Source organism: Bos grunniens, chromosome 1, assembly GCF_055505025.1.
Source record: "Bos grunniens cultivar Pamir isolate PY7600 chromosome 1, Bosgru_T2T1.0, whole genome shotgun sequence".
Classification (NCBI taxonomy): domain Eukaryota; kingdom Metazoa; phylum Chordata; class Mammalia; order Artiodactyla; family Bovidae; genus Bos; species Bos grunniens.
In genome coordinates, this window is record NC_141165.1 from 27,159,797 (window position 1) to 27,179,658 (window position 19,862).

At 35.8% G+C, this 19,862-nt stretch overlaps 1 protein-coding gene across 5 annotated transcripts in view; it reads right to left on the bottom strand.

The window, feature by feature from the left end:
* Positions 1 to 19,862, bottom strand: part of PIK3CB (phosphatidylinositol-4,5-bisphosphate 3-kinase catalytic subunit beta) — a 178,951-nt gene that overhangs the window by 65,452 nt on the left and 93,637 nt on the right. For all 5 annotated transcript variants that reach the window (XR_015148968.1, XM_086361989.1, XM_086362070.1 and 2 more), the window contains 5 exons: positions 19,248 to 19,418; positions 18,247 to 18,324; positions 6,176 to 6,427; positions 4,421 to 4,517; positions 1,475 to 1,605 (listed from right to left, as the gene is read on the bottom strand). Coding sequence is in view for 4 of the 5 variants with exons in the window: in XM_086361989.1 (XP_086218115.1) it covers positions 1,475 to 1,605; positions 4,421 to 4,517; positions 6,176 to 6,427; positions 18,247 to 18,324; positions 19,248 to 19,418 (729 nt within the window). In the remaining variant the exon portion in view is untranslated. The remainder of the gene's footprint in view (positions 1 to 1,474; positions 1,606 to 4,420; positions 4,518 to 6,175; positions 6,428 to 18,246; positions 18,325 to 19,247; positions 19,419 to 19,862) is intronic.

Consider the following 19,862-nt stretch of genomic DNA (forward strand, 5'->3'; position numbering starts at 1 on the left):
GAAATTTTCACTTTTTATATCTGCATTATGTTTTTTAAATGATCATATATGCAATTGTACAATTAAAAGAAAACTAAAAAATATAAATATATTATACACATTTAAAGACTAAACTTTCCATCCTACGTAGATCTTCAAATACAGACTCTCAAAGGGATCAAAAAGGCAAAAGTACAGTTTAATAACCAGGTGTAGACAATTCTGTTGACAACAATGCTGAAATAGAACATTTCAAAAAACTGGACTTCTCTTAAAATATTAGATTAAAAATACTTAAAATTACACAAGATGTTAGATTTGTAAAACCACTTCAAAAAGCATTTCTTTTGATCCAAAAGAAATTATAAGTGACTGCTGAACACATACAATAACTGAAGACAAAAAAAGTCTGAGCTTGGACTATTAACTGTATCACAAGTAGCTATAGCTTATGTATAAATTCCTAATCTAAAGAATAAAGCCACAAAATAAATGTAATAGATGCATCAAAACATACCTTCTACCCAGTGTACACTAAAGTATATGGTTCTTGACATATTTGAGATTTCTACTGTAATAATCACAAATTTTAATTTGGTTGTATATTACTGAACAGAAAAAGATTCAAGAAGAAAATGAAAAATTATGTCTATGTGGATAAAATTCAATTAAAATGAAAGTAAAGGTAGAAATATTTGTCGGTACAGAATGTTAAAATACAATTAAGTGTATAATATATTAATTGAAACTGTACTATAGCATAAATGTTTAAAGACAGCTTGGACTCAAATGACTTAAGTAAATACAATAAACTTCTTATTTATTATCTGAGAATTTGCTCAAACATTTCCTCACAAAGATCAGCATCAATCATACCTGAAACAAAGATGCCAAACCTGAAGATAAAACCTATGACAGCTTAACTCTCTTAGCATGTAAATGCTCACAGCCTAATTTTCAACCTCCACCAGACACTCTCCATATCCCGAAGACATGCAGCTTTTACACTAAAAAGTTATGTTAAGAAACAGAAGCCCTTGCTGTAGCTTTTACAAAATAAGTCCTACTAACACCATATTCAGCATAAATAATCTGTTCTTTGCATACCAACTCTAATCATGCTACTGATTATCTTTAAACTGAACTGACACACTGGCACGTTTCACTGAATATTTCACATGTGTAGAGCTATACATGAATGCACTTATAGCCCTTTTAAATTGGAAAGAACCTCAGAGAACAATTATGATTTCCTCATTTTATAAATAAGCAATCTGAACTCCAGAGATGCCATGTCTCACTTGCTCACTGATAAAGCCAGTACTAAACAGAGCTGGCATCCGGCTCAGTGGTCTTTCCACTGAACCAAGTTATAAATGTATATAACATCTTCAAAGAGAAGCAAACATATCTAGCTTAAGTGATAAAGATACAGAGCCAAGAACTAATAACTGAATTATTTCATACACAGTGCCACGTTAAATAATTAGCTTACCTTATCAAAGGGAGGATAGTAATAAGGTTGTTTTTTATTCTCTGGGAATTTTATGTGCAAAGCTGTTGCATTTTCTGTATATGGATTTGTTTGAACAGTTCCCATTGGATTCAACATTTCTTCAAGTTCATCTAAAATATGCAAATAATTTTGATTCTTAGGAAAATGTTTTGAAAACTAAAACAAAACCTTAATGGATTCCTATCATGAAAATTACCTTAGAAGTGTGTCATCAAGACCACTCTGGTGGTCCAGTGGCTAAGACTCCCCGCTACCAATGCAGAGGGCCCCAGTCTGATCCCTGGTCAGGGAACTAGATCCCGCATGCTCCAACTAAAGATCCTTCACGCCACAACTAAGACCCAGCACAGTCAAATAAATAAATATTTGGAGGGGTTAGAGGGGTGGGGGCTGGAGGACAACAACTGTGTCACCTATGGAAGTTTGATAGACGATATCACTAAGCCTCTAATCTTCTTCATACTTGGCACAAAATTTGAATGTTTATTTAAAAACATCTTTAAAATGAAAAAAATTAATAAAAATTAATAGCTACCTCACAACTTTCTTCAAATTTGTTCAAGTATTCTCAATCTACAAATAAAAAAAGGAGGAACTACTTTCACTTGCTCAAAATTAGGTGGTCCATAGGAATTTTTATTATTTCAACAAAATTAATTTCTTAGTCACATATGCTCTGATTTTCATAGTCATCACAGTACCCAAACTGGTAATTTGAGTGTCATCAATGACATTCCTTTTAACAAACCTAATGTTGGTAATATTTCTCTGTAATCTCAAAGCTGCTGATATAAACACCTTCTTTGGTAGCTTCTGAAACATTCCATCCAAGTGGTTCTTCTTCAAGACACTCCTTCATGTTCTCTATCACTCTAAGTATAGTCCATTCACAGATAATGCATGGTAATCAAAAGTCAACATTATCTTAAACTCTGGAGATCATATAACTTTCTCACTTCACAGAGAAGTAAACTGTTGAAGAGACATTAAACTCTGAGGAAACAGAGTTAGCAGTACAAACTAAAGTCTCCCCTCTCCAAACTATTTCTCTCATAACAGATTTTTCGCACATTCTTTTGTACTTTAGTAAGGAAATAAAAGATAAAACTATATTCTGTCCAGTCCTGATGTCCAGGTAGTATGCAAACCCAGAATTGTCTCTCAAAGCTAGAAAATCTTTCCAAAATACTTAAAAGTTTCAGCTCTTTAATCAGTCCTTTGCTTATCAAGTTTAATACTCTCAAATCTCACAGATTCCATTTTGACCTAGATTGAAGGAATTCTCATAATTTCCACACTTCTAAAACTGACTTCTCAGCAAATTAATAATATCCTCTATTTGTGTTATCTACATAATAGTGTTATTTTGTCCTATCAATTGCAACCTATCTAAAGTCCAGTGTAGCAATTTAGTATTATCAGCCCCAAACATATGAAGAGAACACTGCACAAAATATGCTATTTTGCCTTAAAATAGGGAGAAAACTAGAAATTGGTGTTTGTATTTCCTGCTATATGCATAAGGAGTTAACGTGATTATAAACCTTCTAATGAGAAACTATGAACTCTAGATATTAGAGTATTTATAGTTCCTGTGTTTCTAGCTTGTACCTACTGGCATAAATGTGAATTCTAGAAACACAACAAGCAGAACAAATATCTCCAACATTTTGTTAGAGATAAATTCAGGTCCATGGGATGACAAGTTAATTGCAAAACTTGTCAATTTTTCTAAAAATATCAGTCAAGTTACTTACTGATTTTGGAGAATGTGTGTGAGTCTAAATTAAAATTTTCAGAAAAGTATACCACTGAACGGAATAATATTTACTCTGAAACTACAGCACCTCTTATGAAATGTGTAAATGCACACCACTCGCCTATATTTAGGGAATAACGTGGTAAGTGAAAATTAATGGAGGTGTATGCAGGAAAGGGTAGGAATAAAAGAACATACACAAATAAAATACTAGAATGTGAGCAGTTTATAAATATGTCTGGGGATAACTGATTATTCAAATACAGTTTCAAGGGTAGCAACTACTAAGATAGAACATTTAAAAATGTTTGTCACCCACAAAATAATTTTTAAAAGCAAGAAGGTTCACAATTTTATGAAACAGATTAACCAATGATGAAGACGGGGGGGGGAAAGCCAGTATTTTAACACAAAATAAAATCTCCAACATTTGGGAAAGATATAAGAAGAATGGAAAGAGTCAAGTAATCTTTTGCACAAATCCTAGGTTTGAACCAATTATGTTAAGACTGACTTCCCTTTTTCATCCATAAAAAGCCATCTCATCTCTTAACATGAGAATGTAAGCATTTCCTCTAGTTATTATCATGCAGTTTTTAAAAATGAATATTATTGTTTAAAAGTCAGATAAGAGTTATTTCCTTAGTATTTTTTTCCTCCACTGACACATAATTTTAGGAGTACTATTTAAGCCATCTCACAGGAGTACTATTTAAGAAATACAGGCGTATGGAAGATGCTCCTCTCCTAGCTCAAGTTTCAGGCTAAAGCTAACTAAGGAATAAGTGTTTTTACTATCCTTCCAATGTTAGTTAATGTTTCTTCTAGTCTAGAAGTTTAGAACAACTAGCAACAACAGAGGTTGTTATAAAAAGACATTGTTTTTAAGAATTTCTCAGAAACCTATAAAAAATAAAATAGTTAATGTGAGTATACTCATCAAAGTAAATATATTCAGATACAAACCACTTGTAAATATATTTATATAATATATAATATTTCCCAATATAATCTTTGGGAAAATCTATTTTAGAATAAATAATAAAAATATGAAAAGATGGTTTCTTTACTGGACTGAAAAAAGAGTGAGTGATAAAAACATGTTAACTAGTCCCCACATGCCAAAAATTACTCTTTAACACTAAGGATTAGAATGTAAATCTTACCAGGAAATGAAGACCAGCTGTGTAATATTATATCTCCAGATCTCAACTGTCCTTTAAAGTCAAAAACCATCGTATTTACCCAGGCTACAGGATAATGCTGTTGAGAAAGATACCATTGCATAAATATGCTAAGAATGAACTTTAAGGTATGAACAGGCACATGCCTTTTGCTTCAATATTGTTTCTAGAGTTCTAGATGATTTCCCCACAAATCACCCAATATAAAAACAAGATGTACATGGAAAGATGCTCAACATCTTTATAATGGTTTACGAAAATTCTAAAAGCTAATTAATGTCTCTCACAATAGAATATGCAAAAAATAGAACATTTATTCTGCATCTGTTGCAAGTGATGAGGAATTTTTAATAATTCAAGAAAATATGTCTGATATAATGTCAGATTATGTGTCTTAAGAGCTTTCAATCTACATAAATCTTAATTTGGCAAAAGGCAATGTCTCTAGCTATTGTAGAATTTATTTACATTTCTAAAAAGGAAACATCAAGCTAACAGAACTTTTATGTAGACAATTAGACTAATTAACCTAGTCCCAGGAAATGGATACCCACTGCAGTACTCTTGCCTGGAGAATCCCATGGACAGAGAAGCCTGGAAGGCCACAGTCTATGGGGTCGCAAGAGTCGGACACGACTAAGCACATACAGTGCAGCACAGTACAGAACAGAAAGGCTATAAAAGCTTGAACACTTTGACAAAAAATATGTATCTGTGGAGGAAAAAAATACTAAGGAAATAACTCTTATCTGACTTTTAAACAATAATATTCATTTTTAAAAACTGTATGATAAGGCAGGAGGGAGGAGGGTTTAGGATGGGGAACACATGTATACCTGTGGCGGATTCATGTTGATATATGGCAAAACCAATACAATATTGTAAAGTTAAGAAACAAAAAAAAAAAAAAAAGAATATCAACAAAAAACTTGGAAAAAAAAAAAACAAAAGAAACAAACAAAAAAAACTACATGATAATAACTACAGGAAATGCTTACATTTTCATGTTAAGAATAAAAGGATACAAATTCTTATAGATAAATATAGTAACCACATTTTTTAATATATAAAATTCATATACCCATCTTCAAAAAAAAAAAAAACCCTTTCCATAAAGTAAGAAGAAAACAAAAAAGACTTGAAAATGTGAAATGGAAGATGAGATCAGGTTCACCATCCTTTATCCACAATTTCAAAGTCTAAGAAACTCTTAAAAAGCAAAGGTTCATTTATAACTCATTTGACAATAAAACATGACCAGAAATGACATGAAGCTTAACTGACAGCCTTCATTTGTCTCATTTAGTGTGAATATTCATATATTTCACTTCTAGAACTGATGTGTTTGATTACTGAGTTGTCCCAGACCCTACATGGGGTGTTGAGTGATCTACTATCTTTCTAAAATACATAAAAGTTTGAATTCTTAAATACATTTGACATCTGAAGTTTTAGTTAACCTGTAATATTTTAACTCTCTTCATTCTTAACTGTATTTCTAAAAAGCAAACATTTATAATAGAACACTTATATTTATGATATTTACTAAATTTGCCAAAACAAAAATGAAAACGACATAAGGGAGACTTACTGTCTTTTCAAAAATCAATTCTTAGGGACAAAAATTATATGATATAATTTCATTTATATTAATCCATTATTTTAAAGTTTAAAATTATCCCATTATGTTATTATTATTCCATTATAAAACTTTTTCAGAAATTAGTATATAACTACCACTTTTCCAGATTTCCTGATGGTCTGATACTTAGAGGGATTCATGGTTTTAGTTGATTTCTTAGTTTTCACTTTATCCAAAACTGCATAAACAGCAAAACATAATCGAGTCATTCGTGGCAGGTCACAAGTGTTGATATCAAATTCCAGTGGTTCATTCCAAATATGATCATTCTTCCCTGATATCTCTGAGCTTACGACAGTTTTACACAGGAGTTCGGTACCATGAAAAAGGCCGGCCCTGACATGAACCTGTAATGACGGAGACAAAAACAAACAGAGAGTCATGAATACTGCACCAGTAAAACATATTTGAAGAATGGAGAAACGCATACTGGCAGAAGAAGCAGACAAACTCTAGGAAAGTCTATTACTCCACAGAACCACATGTAATTCACAAAACTGTTAGCTAAAACCTATTTTTCACGTACTAAGCAGACTAGCTAAAACATGTCTCAATGGTGTAAATGGATCTAAAGAAACCAAGACCATAAGTATAAAACCTACTGCTGCTGCTGCTAAGTCGCTTCAGTCATGTCTGACTCTGTGCGACCCCATAGATGGCAGCCCAACAGGCCCCGCCGTCCCTGGGATTCTCCAGGCAAGAACACTGGAGTGGGTTGCCATTTCCTTCTCCAATGCATGAAAGTGAAAAGGGAAAGTGAAGTTGCTCAGTCGTGTCTGACTCTTAGCGACCCCATGGACCGCAGCCTACCAGGCTCCTCCATCCATGGGATTTTCCAGGCAAGAGTACTGGAGTGGGGTGCCAACTACTACTATATGCTTATTTCCAATGAATTCATTTACTAAGGGCCTTGTCTTAGTCTTCTGTACAGCTGGGAAGGAAAGGGTGGATAAAACGTCTCCAAAATCTCTACTTACAAATAATTTATGAATCAGTCATTATAAAAGTCAACTTAAAGATATTCTATCCATATTTACGATTATCCTACACACCACTGTCTTTCATTTGTGAAAGACTCGGGTTCAGAGTGATGTAGGACATGTGCAACATGTCCCAGGAAATTTTACTTAGTCATTTACATTGTTTTATAAAACAACATGACATGATTATCTCCAATTTAAAAGTGAGTGGTAAAAGTAGAATGAGTACTAAAACACAGAGCCTAGGACTTTCCTGATGGTCTAGTGATTAGCATTCTTTACCTCTACTGTAGGGAATAAGGGTTCAATTCCTGGTTGGGGAACTAAGGTCCAACATGTCACACAGCACAGCCAAAAGAAGAATTTATACAAAACTCAGCTTTGAGTAAAAACACACATATGGAACTTTCAGAAAGTCTTTGACTTTGGAAAGTCCAAATATTACTATTCAATTGAATATTCACATGGCCAAGTATAGTACAGACTGAAATATACAGAATGACTTTTTCTGAATTGCACTGTCAACACTGTAAATCTATCCAATGAAAGACATGATAAAGAATATATATGTGTAACATTATTTTACCTACTACAGTGATGGTGGCAGGGGTTTTGGTGTGCATCACCCACGGTGTCTCCTTCAGAAGAAACTGCTAAACATCTCTCCATTAAAATAAAAGGATGAACTACAAACACACGACTAACTAGACTGTTTTTACCTTAAGAGATTCTGGGTATTATAACTGAGCATGTTTGCCTTGCTTTGGATGCTGTCCATATTGCAAGGAGAGAGTAAATCCTGTAGTACACATCAAGTAGTTACATAGGATTTTACTATATAAATATCTACTGCAAATCTTGCTCCTGGCTTTTTAAACTATTAAACATCTCAATTATTTTTTAAGAAGTCATATTTTATATATTCTTTGTGTATATATGAGACTGTGTGTGAGTACAAGGGCATGTGTGGGTAGGGCGAGGCATGCTTACCTCAAACCATTTGTGAAATGAGATTAGGGAAATTATAAATAAAACAAAATATAAATAAACCATATTTTGCATCCTTTGTATGATAGAATGGAAGATAGGAATTTCAGGAAAAAAAAGATATTCAGTTCTTACTCTCAGTGACATTAAAGGCTTATGAAACTATTACCTTTTGTATACAGAATATATAGTTTATTCAGAAAAATCATAAGTTTAAAAATAAATATTCTTCAATGTTTTTTTGATAAAGACAAGATACTAAAAATAAACTGCTATGCTTAAACACATTTGCATCTCTTGGTTTTTGACAATTTTTGAGAAATAAAAATAAATGAGCCCACTATATAAAAAGTACTCAATAAATGTTATTTAATACTTTAAAAACAAAAACAAAAAAAAATGTGGCTATCATTGAATCAACCAACTATTGGCAAAATGCAGGTATATGGAAAAAGTGAAAGTGTTACTCTCTCAATAGAGTCCAACTCTCTGCCACCCTGTGGACTGTAGCTCCATGGGCTCCTCTGTCCATGGACTTCAGAGAGAATACAGGATAGAATACTGGAGAGGAATGCCTAGGTCAGGTGAATATAAAAACTCAAAAAAGAACTCAAGTAGAATGAACTAGAAAAGTTCATTCAGTTACCCTAGCTGTAAACAGCAACAGCCAAGTCTGCTGTGTGTAAAAGAGTAACTATAAAGAATGACTCTAACTTGGGTGTGGTAACAATAAACAAAAAGAGACCCAGCACATTCTGAAGAAAACTGCTGAAATACCAATCACTGTCTAATAGTCAAACTGTGATCATTTAAGACCAAATCATTAGAACTAAGTCTGACTGAGAAATCTCCTAGTAATCCACTAATATAACTGAAGTTCATACATGGTTAAAAATAAACAAGAGGAGAAAAACTTATCTACATTTGAAATGAAAAACTTTGTGCTTTCTGAACTTAGAATCTCCTGATGGTTTTTGTTTTCAGAAAAAGCAGTTAAAAATTATTCTCTAAGTTTACATCATGTGAAATTTTGTCAAAATCGCCACATTTCCTGATGCTTTGTCTGAATCACCATCAGGCTCTGAAAAGTTGAGGATTTTAAAGCACCATCTTGTTTAATTACAATCACACATTTTATTGGCCAACTCAGTAAACTTCTAGACACATTTTCACAAATCCCAGAATATCTGGAGATCAAGAGAAGGCAGGCTTGGTCATGGAAATGACTTTCCACTGTGGTACAGCCAGGATGCGTCAAGCCTACACATAGCCTACATTTCTGAACTCACCAATTAAGAATGCTGTGTTGGGGAAGAAATCAAACTTTTTCCCAATATCAACACCTAACTTCGTTTTTGTTCCACTATATGTTCCCTTTTTATTTAAGACAACTGAAAAATGATCAGTAGTCCGAACAGAGCCAAAGCGTTTGACTGTGTGGATCACAATTAACTGTGGAAAATTCTGAGAGATGGGAATACAGACCACCTGACCTGCCTCTTGAGAAACCTGTATGCAGGTCAGGAAGCAAGAGTTAAAACTGGACATGGAACAACAGACTGGTTCCAAATAGGAAAAGGAGTATGTCAAGGCTGTATATTGTCACTCTGCTTATTTAACTTATATACAGAGTACATCATGAGGAAACGCTGGGCTGGAAGAACCACAAGCTGCCATCAAGATTGCCAGGATAAATATCAATAACCTCAGACATGCAGATGACACCACCCTTATGGCAGAAAGTGAAGAAGAACTAAAGAGCCTCTTGATGAAAGTGAAAGAGGAGACTGAAAAAGTTGGCTTAAAGCTCAACATTCAGAAAACTAATATCATGGCATCTGGTCCCATCACTTTATGCAAATAGCCGGGGAATCAATAGATGGGGAATCACCATCTGCAGTGATTTTTGGGGGGCTCCAAAATCACTGCAGATGGTGATTGCAGCCATGAAATTAAAAGACACTTACTCCTTAGAAGAAAGTTATGACCAACCTAGACAGCATATTAAAAAGCAGAGACATTACTTTGCCAACAAAGAACTAGTCAAGGCTATGGTTCTTCCCGTGGTCATGTATGGATGTGAAAGTTGGACTATAAAGAAAGCTGAGCGGAGAAGAATTGATGCTTTTGAACTGTGGTGTTGGAGAAGACTCTTGAGAGTCTCTTGGACTGCAAGGAGATCCAACGAGTCCATCCTAAAGCAGATCAGTCCTGGGTGTTCATTGGAAGGACTGATGTTGAAGCTGAAACCCCAATACTTAGGCCACCTGATGTGAAGAGCTGACTCATTTGAAAAGACCCTAATGCTGGGAAAGATTGAGGGCAAGAGGAGAAGGGGACGATGGAGGATGAGATGGTCGGATGGCATCACCTACTGGATGAACATGGGTTTGGGTGGACTCCGGGAGTTGGTGATGGACAGGGAGGCCTGGCGCGCTGCGGTCCATGGGGTCGCAGAGAGTCAGACACGACTGAGCGACTGAAGTGAACTGAACTGAACTGAGTCCAAACAGGCTGAAATTCCCACAGTTTCATGAAATACGAGTGTGCGCATGCATGCGCAGTTGTGTCTGACTCTTTGCGACCCCAGGGACTGTTGCCCACCAGGTTCCTGTGTCCATGGAATTTTCTAGGCAAGAATACTGGAATGGGTTGCCATTTCCTTCTCCAGTGTATCTTTCTGACCCAGGAGTCAAACCCACGTCTCCTGTGTCTCTTGCATTGTCTGGTGGATTTTTTACCACTAACGCAGCTGGGAAATCTTCGAGAAGTATGGGTGTGTGTTCAGTCACTTTAGTCATGTCCAACTCTTTGTGACCCCACGGACTTGTAGACTGCCAGGCTCCTCTGTCCATGGAATTTTCCAGGCAAGAATTCTGGAGTGGGTGGCCATTTCCTCCTCCAAGGGATCATCCCAACTTAAGGATCAAACCCTCATCTCCTACAATGCAGAGGATTCTTTACCACTTAGCCACTGGAGAACCACTTAATAAAAAGGCATGTTTGCTCTGACTTAGTGGGAGAAGCCCTGTCTTACACTTAACTAAGGATTTACAGATGTCAGAGGCAGTTACATTAAGATGTATTAATTCATTGCACAAATATTAAATATTTATCTAGTGTTACAGGTACCGAAATAAGAAGATAAAAGGATTAAGATAGTTTTTTCTTTCCTGAGCTTCTATCTATTTTAACATGATAGGAGTGCTAACAGCCACAAAATTAGGCTTATAAGGTGTTAAGATTTTTGACTAATAAGAATCAAATTATGATTTTGAAAGAGAAAGTATCTGGGCTTGGAATTGTCTGAGTTTATCATGTTTAGGGTTCACTGAGTTTCTTAAATCTGTTATATTTATGTCTTTTGCCAACTTTGGAAAGTTTCCAGTAATATTTACTTTAGTTTTTCTCAGCCACACTCTTTCTCTTTTCTTTCAGAGACTCAGATTAGACAAGTGTTAGAGCTTCTGATATTGTTACTCAGGTATCTGAGGCTCTGTAGAGTTTTTTCTCCATTTTCTTTCAAACTATTGTTCAAAATGGAAAATTTTATTGATTAATCTTCAAGTTCACTCTTTCTTTCCACACTATTTCCATTATTGAGGCCATTCAGAGTTTTTTAATTCATTATTTGTTTTTCACTTAGTTTGTCCTTTATTCTCCCTCCATATTCACAGGTACTACATCCTCAGATTAAACCTATCAAATATGAAAACTGTTTTGGAAAAAAATTCCAAAAAGTTATAATAAGCATATTTGAATTTGCTGCATTCCAGTAACAATTTATATAGCATTTACATTTTATTAGGTATTATAAGTAATCAAGAGTTCCCTGGTGGCTCAGATGGTAAAGCGTCTGCCTACAATGAGGGAGACCTGGGTTCAATCCCTGGGTTGGGAAGATCTCCTGGAGAAGGACATGGCAACCCACTCCAGTATTCTTGCCTGGAAAATTCCATGGACGGAGGAGCCTATTAGGCTACAGTCCATGGGGTTGCAATAAGTAATTAAAGCATGGTTTAAAGTATAGGTTGTGCATAGGTTTTATAAAACTACCATATCATTTTATATAGTAATTTGAACTTCCTCTGAGAATCCTGGAAGCAAACCCCTGCAGATACTAAAGTACAACTGTATATTGTGGCTAAGACTTTCTCATTTTTTCCCATTATTTTCCACTGTGTTTGTTTTGCCCTTAGTTGCTGGAGCATTTTTATAACAATTTCTTTAACATCTTTGTGAAGACTTCCAACATTCATGTCATCTCAGCATTGCTGTCTGTTAATTCTCATAGTCCATAGGGCTTAAGATTTTCCTCGTTCTTTTTATGCCAAGTAATTCTGAATCGTACCCTGCACATTTTTTATATTTATTTATTTTTGGCAGCACTGGGTCTTCGTTGCTGCTCAGGGACTTTCTGTAGTTGTGGCGCAGGAGCTTCTCATTATGGTGGCCTCTCTCGTTGTGGCGCACAGGCTCTAGGGGGCTGGGCTCAGTAGTTGTGGTGCACCGGCTTAGCTGTCTGTGGAATTTTCCCAGACCAGGGAATGAACCCATGTCCCTGCTTTGGCAGGCAAATTCTTATCCATTGCACCACATAGGAAGTCCTATCCTATACATTTTGACTATTATAAGTCTCTGGGTTTTATTTATATTCTATAGAGACTGCTGATGATTTGTTTTAGGAGATAATAGTTAGTTTCAAACTGCAAGTTTCAACAAAACTTCTGTGAGGTGTGGTTCCAATACCAGTTCAGTTTTCAAATTCTTTGTAGGGCTATTTGGAACTGTCCAGTGTGTGCAACAAAATACAGTGACTAGCCTGAGATGCTGGTGATGGTTTATGCCACAGTTCTCAAAGTATATACGCAGTTGTGATTCTGATCCATATACGTACAGCTCAGGAATAAACCTAGAAGTTTTCTGAGCTCATCCCACTCTGAAATCATCCAAGTATATTTTGTGGCTGCCTAGGGCCCCCGTTTTATTGTCACCCAGAGAGAAAACTAAGGCTTCATTCACCCATATTTCCTAAAACAATGCTGAACAGAGAAGGCGGTTGGGGGGGGGTGTAGGGGGGGGTGGGCGAGTGGGTATCAGGATATTCACATTTCCCTTAGGACGAACGACAACTCCTCTAATCAAACAGGGATGTTCAACTCTGCATTTTTAGCAACCACTGCTGTTCTGCTACCACTAGCGCTCTGCTACTGCTGCCTCAGGACTTCTAGGGAGACTGGGGCAAATGAGAATAGAAAACAAATTAGAGAGGCCAAAAATGGGGAGATCCCTACTGTCTTTTCCAAGAGTCAGAAGAAACCATTTCAAATAGTGGTATAACTAGAGGGCAATCTGAGCTCTCTGTCTACACAAATACCATCTTCTAGATTTTAAGCAGCATTGATTTCAGGATTCTGCTGAATATCAAGATGGACATGAAAAGGGAAATGCCACAAGGCTGGTAAAAGATCCACCAGAAAGCTCTATGCTACAGAATTCTAAGTGCTTTCACAGTGAAAGCCATTCAAGTGCCAAACAGGCAGAATAATGAATCTTCACTGAACACCTAGGATTTCATTATAGACTCCATAGAATCATGTGATCTTACTCCAGTAAGATCTCTGGGACTGTGATTACAATGGATTTCACTCCCATGATTAGGTTTTACTATAAAACACAGGTTACTTTAAGAAAGGGAGGGGCTTCTCTGGCAATGGTATGGTTAAGGTCTGTGCTTCCACTGCAGGGAGTGCAGATTCAATCCCTGGCTGGGGAACCAAGGCTGCGCATCCCACATAGCATGCCCAAACGAAACAAAAGGGCGGGAGATTATCCCTCATGGGCCTGACCCATTGGTGAGCCCTTAAAGGGACCAGCTTCTTCTGGCAGGAGATTCAAAGCCAGAAAAGGATTTAATGCTTGAGAAATACTCTGTTTCAAGAATTGAAAATAGAGCCAAGAACAAGAACCTGAAAGATTCTGAGAGCAATTCTCAGGCAAAAGCCATCAAGGAAATGAGAACTTCAGTCCTGTATAACTGCAAGGAACTGAGTTTGGCCAATAACTTGAATCATCTTGGAAGCAGATTCTTCCCAAGAGCTTCAGTAAGTAATGTAGCCCAATTAACATCTGGATTTCATCCCTGTAAGATTATAAGCAGAAAACCCAGCCACACCATGCCCAGACTTCTGAACAACAGAAATATGAACTAACAAATATCTGTTGTTTTAAGCTGCAAGAAAAAAACTAATTTAAGGGGCTGTAATGAACTTAATGCCAATAGATTTAAATAAATTTTAAATTCTTCAAAAGACAAAAATAATCAGAGCTGACACAAAAGAAATAGAAATTATGACTATCTATCTATCCAGTAAAGAAATTAAATTTCTAATTAAAAACATTCCCACTAAAAAAACCCTACTTTCAGGTGCTTGGAGTAAATTCTACCAAACATTTACAGAAGAAACAACACCAATCCTACTTAAACTTATTCAGAAAACTGAGGAGAGAAAGGCTTCTTACCTCAATTTATAAGGTCAACATTATCCCAATTCTAAAATCAGAGAAAGATATTATATGGAAAATACAGACCAGTATTCCCCATGAGCACAGACATAAAAATGTATACCAAAATATTAATAAGTCAATATCAGCAATATATAAAAAGGCTAGTACATCCTCAACGTGTAGCGCATAAAACTTTTGAAAATCAATCAAATTGGGGCTTCCCTGGTAGCTCAGTGGTAAAGAATCTGCCTGCCAATGCAGGAGACGCAGGTTTGATCCATGATCTGTAAAGATCCCACTTGCCAGGGAGCAACAAAGCCCTTGTGCCACAACTATTCAGCCTGTACTCTAGAGCCGGAGAGCCACTACTGAGTCCACATGCCGCTACTACAGAAGCCTGCGTGCCCTAGAGCCAGTGCTCTGCAACAAGAGAAGTCAAGGCAATGAGAAGCCAGCACACCGCAATTGGAAGCCCCCACTCACAATTAAAGAAAAGCCCATGCAGCAACGAAGACTGCACACAGTCAAAAAAAGTGATTAATTTAAAAAAAAAGAAAAGGAAATCCAATTAACAGACTAAAATATAAAAGCTACAAAATCATCTCAATAAATACAGAAAAAGCACTGGACAAAGTGAAACTTTTTCTATCCCTTTTAGTATAAAAAATCTCAGCTAAGTAAAAAGAGAAGAAAAATTCTTGAATAAAGGGCATGTGTGAAAAACCTACAGGTAATATTATACTTAAAGCTGAAAGACTAAATGCTTTTCTTTACAATAAAGAACAAAACAGAAACATCTACTGTGATGGTTAATTTCATTAATCCATTGACTGGATCTTGGGGTGTCCAGATATTCTGGTTATTTCTGTGACAGTGTTTTCTTTTTGATAAGATTAACATTTAAATGGTAGACTGACTAAAGCAGATTACCTTCCTTAGAGTAGGTGGCTCCAATCCACTCAGTGGAAGAAATGAACAGAACAAAAAGCTTGGCCCTCCTGAGACAGAATTCTTGCCTGACTAACATCAGCTCTTCCTGGGTCTTGAGCATATAGAACTTCCACAGGAACTACACCATAGGTGCCTCCTGTTTCTCAGGCATTCCAGGTGGCACTAGCCTGCCAATGAGAGGATGCAAGAAATGCCAGTTCAATCCCTTGGCCTGGAAGATCCGCTAGAGTAGGAAATGGCAACGTGCTCCAGTACTGTGGCTTGGGAAATCCCATTGACAGAAGAGCCTGGCAGGCTATAGAGTCAGACACAACTGAGCGACTACATACAAACAGACTCAGACTGGAACTAAACTATGGGGTCTTCTGGTTTCCCAGTTTGCAAACAAACTTCACAGACTGTGGAACTTAAACAACTCCATAATTATATGAGCTGATTCCTTAAATAAATCTATGTGTGGTGGACTTTCTTGGTGATTCAGTGGTTAAGAATCTGCCTGAAAATTCAGGGGACATGGGTTCTATCCGTGGCCCAGGAAGATTCCACATGTGCCACTATTACAGAAGCCCGCAGGCTCTAGAATCTGTGCACTGCTAAGCCTGCAAAGCATAACTAGAGAACAGCCCCTGTTCGAAGCAACTAGAGAAAGCCCACGCAGCAACAAAGACCAAGCACAGACAAAAATTAAATAAATCTCTGTGTGTATGCATATATATACACACACACACATACACAAACACCCTATTATTATTTTTCTTGGGAGAAACCTGAGTGATATGTTTGCTCTCTTCATTTTTATTCAGTACCACACCGAAGGTCCTACTCAGTACATCAAGAAAAGAAAAGTTTGGAAGGAAAGAAGTAAAGTTCCCTGCTCCCCATCTATCCCTAATCTTTTTTTTCCCCTCCAGATTTCTCTTCAACATTATACTGGAACTCCTAATCTGAACAGCAATTAAAAAAAAAAAAATGAGATGTACGTAGAAGAAAGTGATGCCATAATTGCATTAACGTACTTCAATTCATCTATGTAACCTCTCTGAAAAGAGAAAAAGGGTAGAGGAGGGAGAATCAGAGAAGCAGATGGAGTGGGGAGGGAGAGGGTACTTTAAATACTATATTAAACCCACTAGTCCTAAAAATATATGACCACAAACAATAAAATCAATCCAGCTTGGAATATCTGATGGAAGTTGGTAAAACCTATAGAAATAAAATGTTACTCACAAGTAATCTGTCAAAGACAAAAATAAAGCATAATGCCCAAGAAAAATAAAGGCATATAGTAAACGCTTCTTTGGTCTTCTTTAGGAAGAAACTGAGTACGGATGAAAGGCTTCAGAGAAACAATAGCTACAAAAGAATTCAATAGCTAATAACAATAACCTAACAAATGGGAAGAATAGTAATTCCCATTTTTAGAATGCAAATTATCCATGGATTCATACAAACCACTGAGCAAAATGATACATATATGTTTAAAAAAAACACTCCATATGTATAGGTAGGTATATTGAGGGTATATTTGCCAATATATGACTTCTGCCTTTAGAAACGTAATATTCAAGGAACTCTACTGAATATTTAATAATCCAGAGAATCATCCAAGATATAAAATGAACAAATCATAGATTAATATATATAACATCATCCCTTTTCTTTAACAAACCAACCGATCAATAAAATAAACACAACCATAAGTTTATATATATTTGTATAAACATGGAGGTCACTCAAGGCTTATTGACCTTGAATCCCATGTGATGGTAAAGAGATGAGGAGGAGAGATCAGCAACTTCTTTCTTAAATCATATTTGGACTTTTTTTAACTGCTGCAACAATCATGTTATACTTTTACAACTGGAAAAGATTAAGAAAGAAAGTTTAAATTCAAGAGGAAAATTAAATTACCATTAAAATAGAAAACAAGGCTAGTTGGTCTTAAGCATACTCATTAAAAATTAAAATCTAGCTAAGAATATAAGAGAAAATACCCTTATTTTAATGACAGCTACCCAAAGAATCTTTAATGTCCACATAGAAAAACAAGCCATTGGTAATCTTTGGCAAGGTACTCCTGAATATATCCTCATGCCAGCAAACATCTCAAACTAACTGAATCTCTTTCTTGGATCACAAAACTATTCACTTCATTTCCTGCCAAGCAAAATAGAGGAAAATGCATGCTTTACACTTTGAAGCAAAATGCCTTGTTAAGTCTTTACTTAATTGTAGGGGTGGTGCAATAAATCCCCATGTGTTAACAAGTTGTGGTCTACAATGTAGTCATCTATTTTATTTCAGGAATGGCATTACATTTTCTGTCTGTTCAGCAAGTTTAAAAGGGAAAAAAAAGGAGGGGGCGGCGCCTAAAAGAGGCTGAGGGAAGCTCTGACCAAAGCTGAGAAAGAAGAATAAGCCTGCACAGAAACATGTGACCTACAGTTTTGGCTTAAATTTCACTTTCTGAATTCTTGATCTAAACCAATTTCTTTTCCATAACATACACTGGGGAAATGTCAATCGATCCAGTACATCTCCAACTATGCAAAGAATATTTTTTTTTTCAAAGAATATTTTAAAACAAAAATTTATAATTGTTCTATAATAACTGCCATATTCTATATCCTATAACAGACCAAAATGGATAAAATGTAGTCTCCAATCTGTCATTAACTGAGCATATTAGTGAATTCAAATAACAGAGCAGAAGACAAATTCAAATCTAAACAAGTACTCACTTTTACAGTTTCTTCTGTGTTAAGTTTATTTCCTTTAACCAAGACAATTTGGAAAGGATTGTTATTTTCCCAAACATGCTGGTAAAAAATGAAAAAATACAGGGTATTAATGTTTAATTTTAATTAAGAATTCATTTAATTACTCATTTTTTAATATTTAATTAAGAAATGAATATTTGAGGCTAACAATGAAACTGTCTTATCAGTTTGCATGTGCATTGGTAAAATAATGAAAATACAACTCTGAACTAACAACTGAAAACCACATATATTACATTAAGCATCACAACCACTAGCCCTTAGTTCTCAAGGCAAAACAATACTGCTACAAAATTCACTAGACACCATAAACAAATGGTATTAAAAGCTTTGGATAAATAAAGAATTGACTATATAAGTTAATATACAGGTAATATCTTAATTATCAAGGCATAGTTTTTCTTAAGATGGAAGAACTATTTAAAAACTGTTAAATAGTTAAATGAACCCAAATCTAAAGGTCTGCTTTATAAAAATAGTATATGCTAGAAGAAATGTCTTTGTTACCTTTAAAGTCTAAAAGTTCAATAAGAAGAAAACAGACAAATTACACCAAAACACTATTATAAGCTAATACAAATGAGATATACCAGAAAATCAACTATCTCAGCACACCTAACTTTTCTACTGGTATGCCTCAACTTGCTCTCTGAAGTCTCACATTTAGCTCTAGTCTCAAAATATACTCAATTTGAGGGCATTTTTCTTTAGCACCTAAAGATAAACAAAAACATAAATGACCTATTTAGAATCATATGTAGCTTGGGTATGGAAAAATAATAGTAGCTTAAAAGGTTACTATTAATAAATGGTGATGCATCTTTAGAAAACATGAATTAGCTTCCATAGGAGAACTGAGCAAAGAATATGTGTGGGAGGCTCAAACATACAACCTAACAATAGCAACAATAAAAAAATCACATGGCTTTTAAGGTCACCAGAAGTTCTTATGTGAAACTTACAGAAATAATTCGAGTTTTCTTTGGTGGTAAAGGAAGAGGAAGGTTAGATGAATTTCGATTTATGGCAGCCTCTATGGCAACCATCTCCTGTTCATACAGCTTCTTGATCTTGCAACATTCCACAAGTATAAAATGGGGCAATGTTCTGTTCATTACACAGTTCCGGATATACTACAGTGGCAAGGGAGAGTAAGGCAAGGATTTTCAAACAAAACTTAAATCAAGAGAAAAATAAAATTAAGCTAAACAACATTAAAACAATATTTAAAGTCTATATTAACAATTCAATGTCAAAAATATGAGAAATTAAAATCAGAACATAAGAACTGTAGCACGGTTTGTCCAAGACCTGAGAGCTGTGATGCGCCGAGAGCTTTAATGTCCGTTGCTCCAAATCTTTGTTGTGACGAGACAAAGAACCGAGGGACATACACTCGCGTGACATTTATGGTGCCGTGACTCGGATTTAACCTGGCTGAAACAACCTCTACGTAGAAGAGGCCAAGCACAACAGGAGCCCAACTCAGCGAAGCTCCCGGGCTAGAAGCGGAAGGCGAAGAAACCCAGCACCGGGGAAGGCCCATCGTGCTGGAAACCGGGACAGCGAAAAACGAA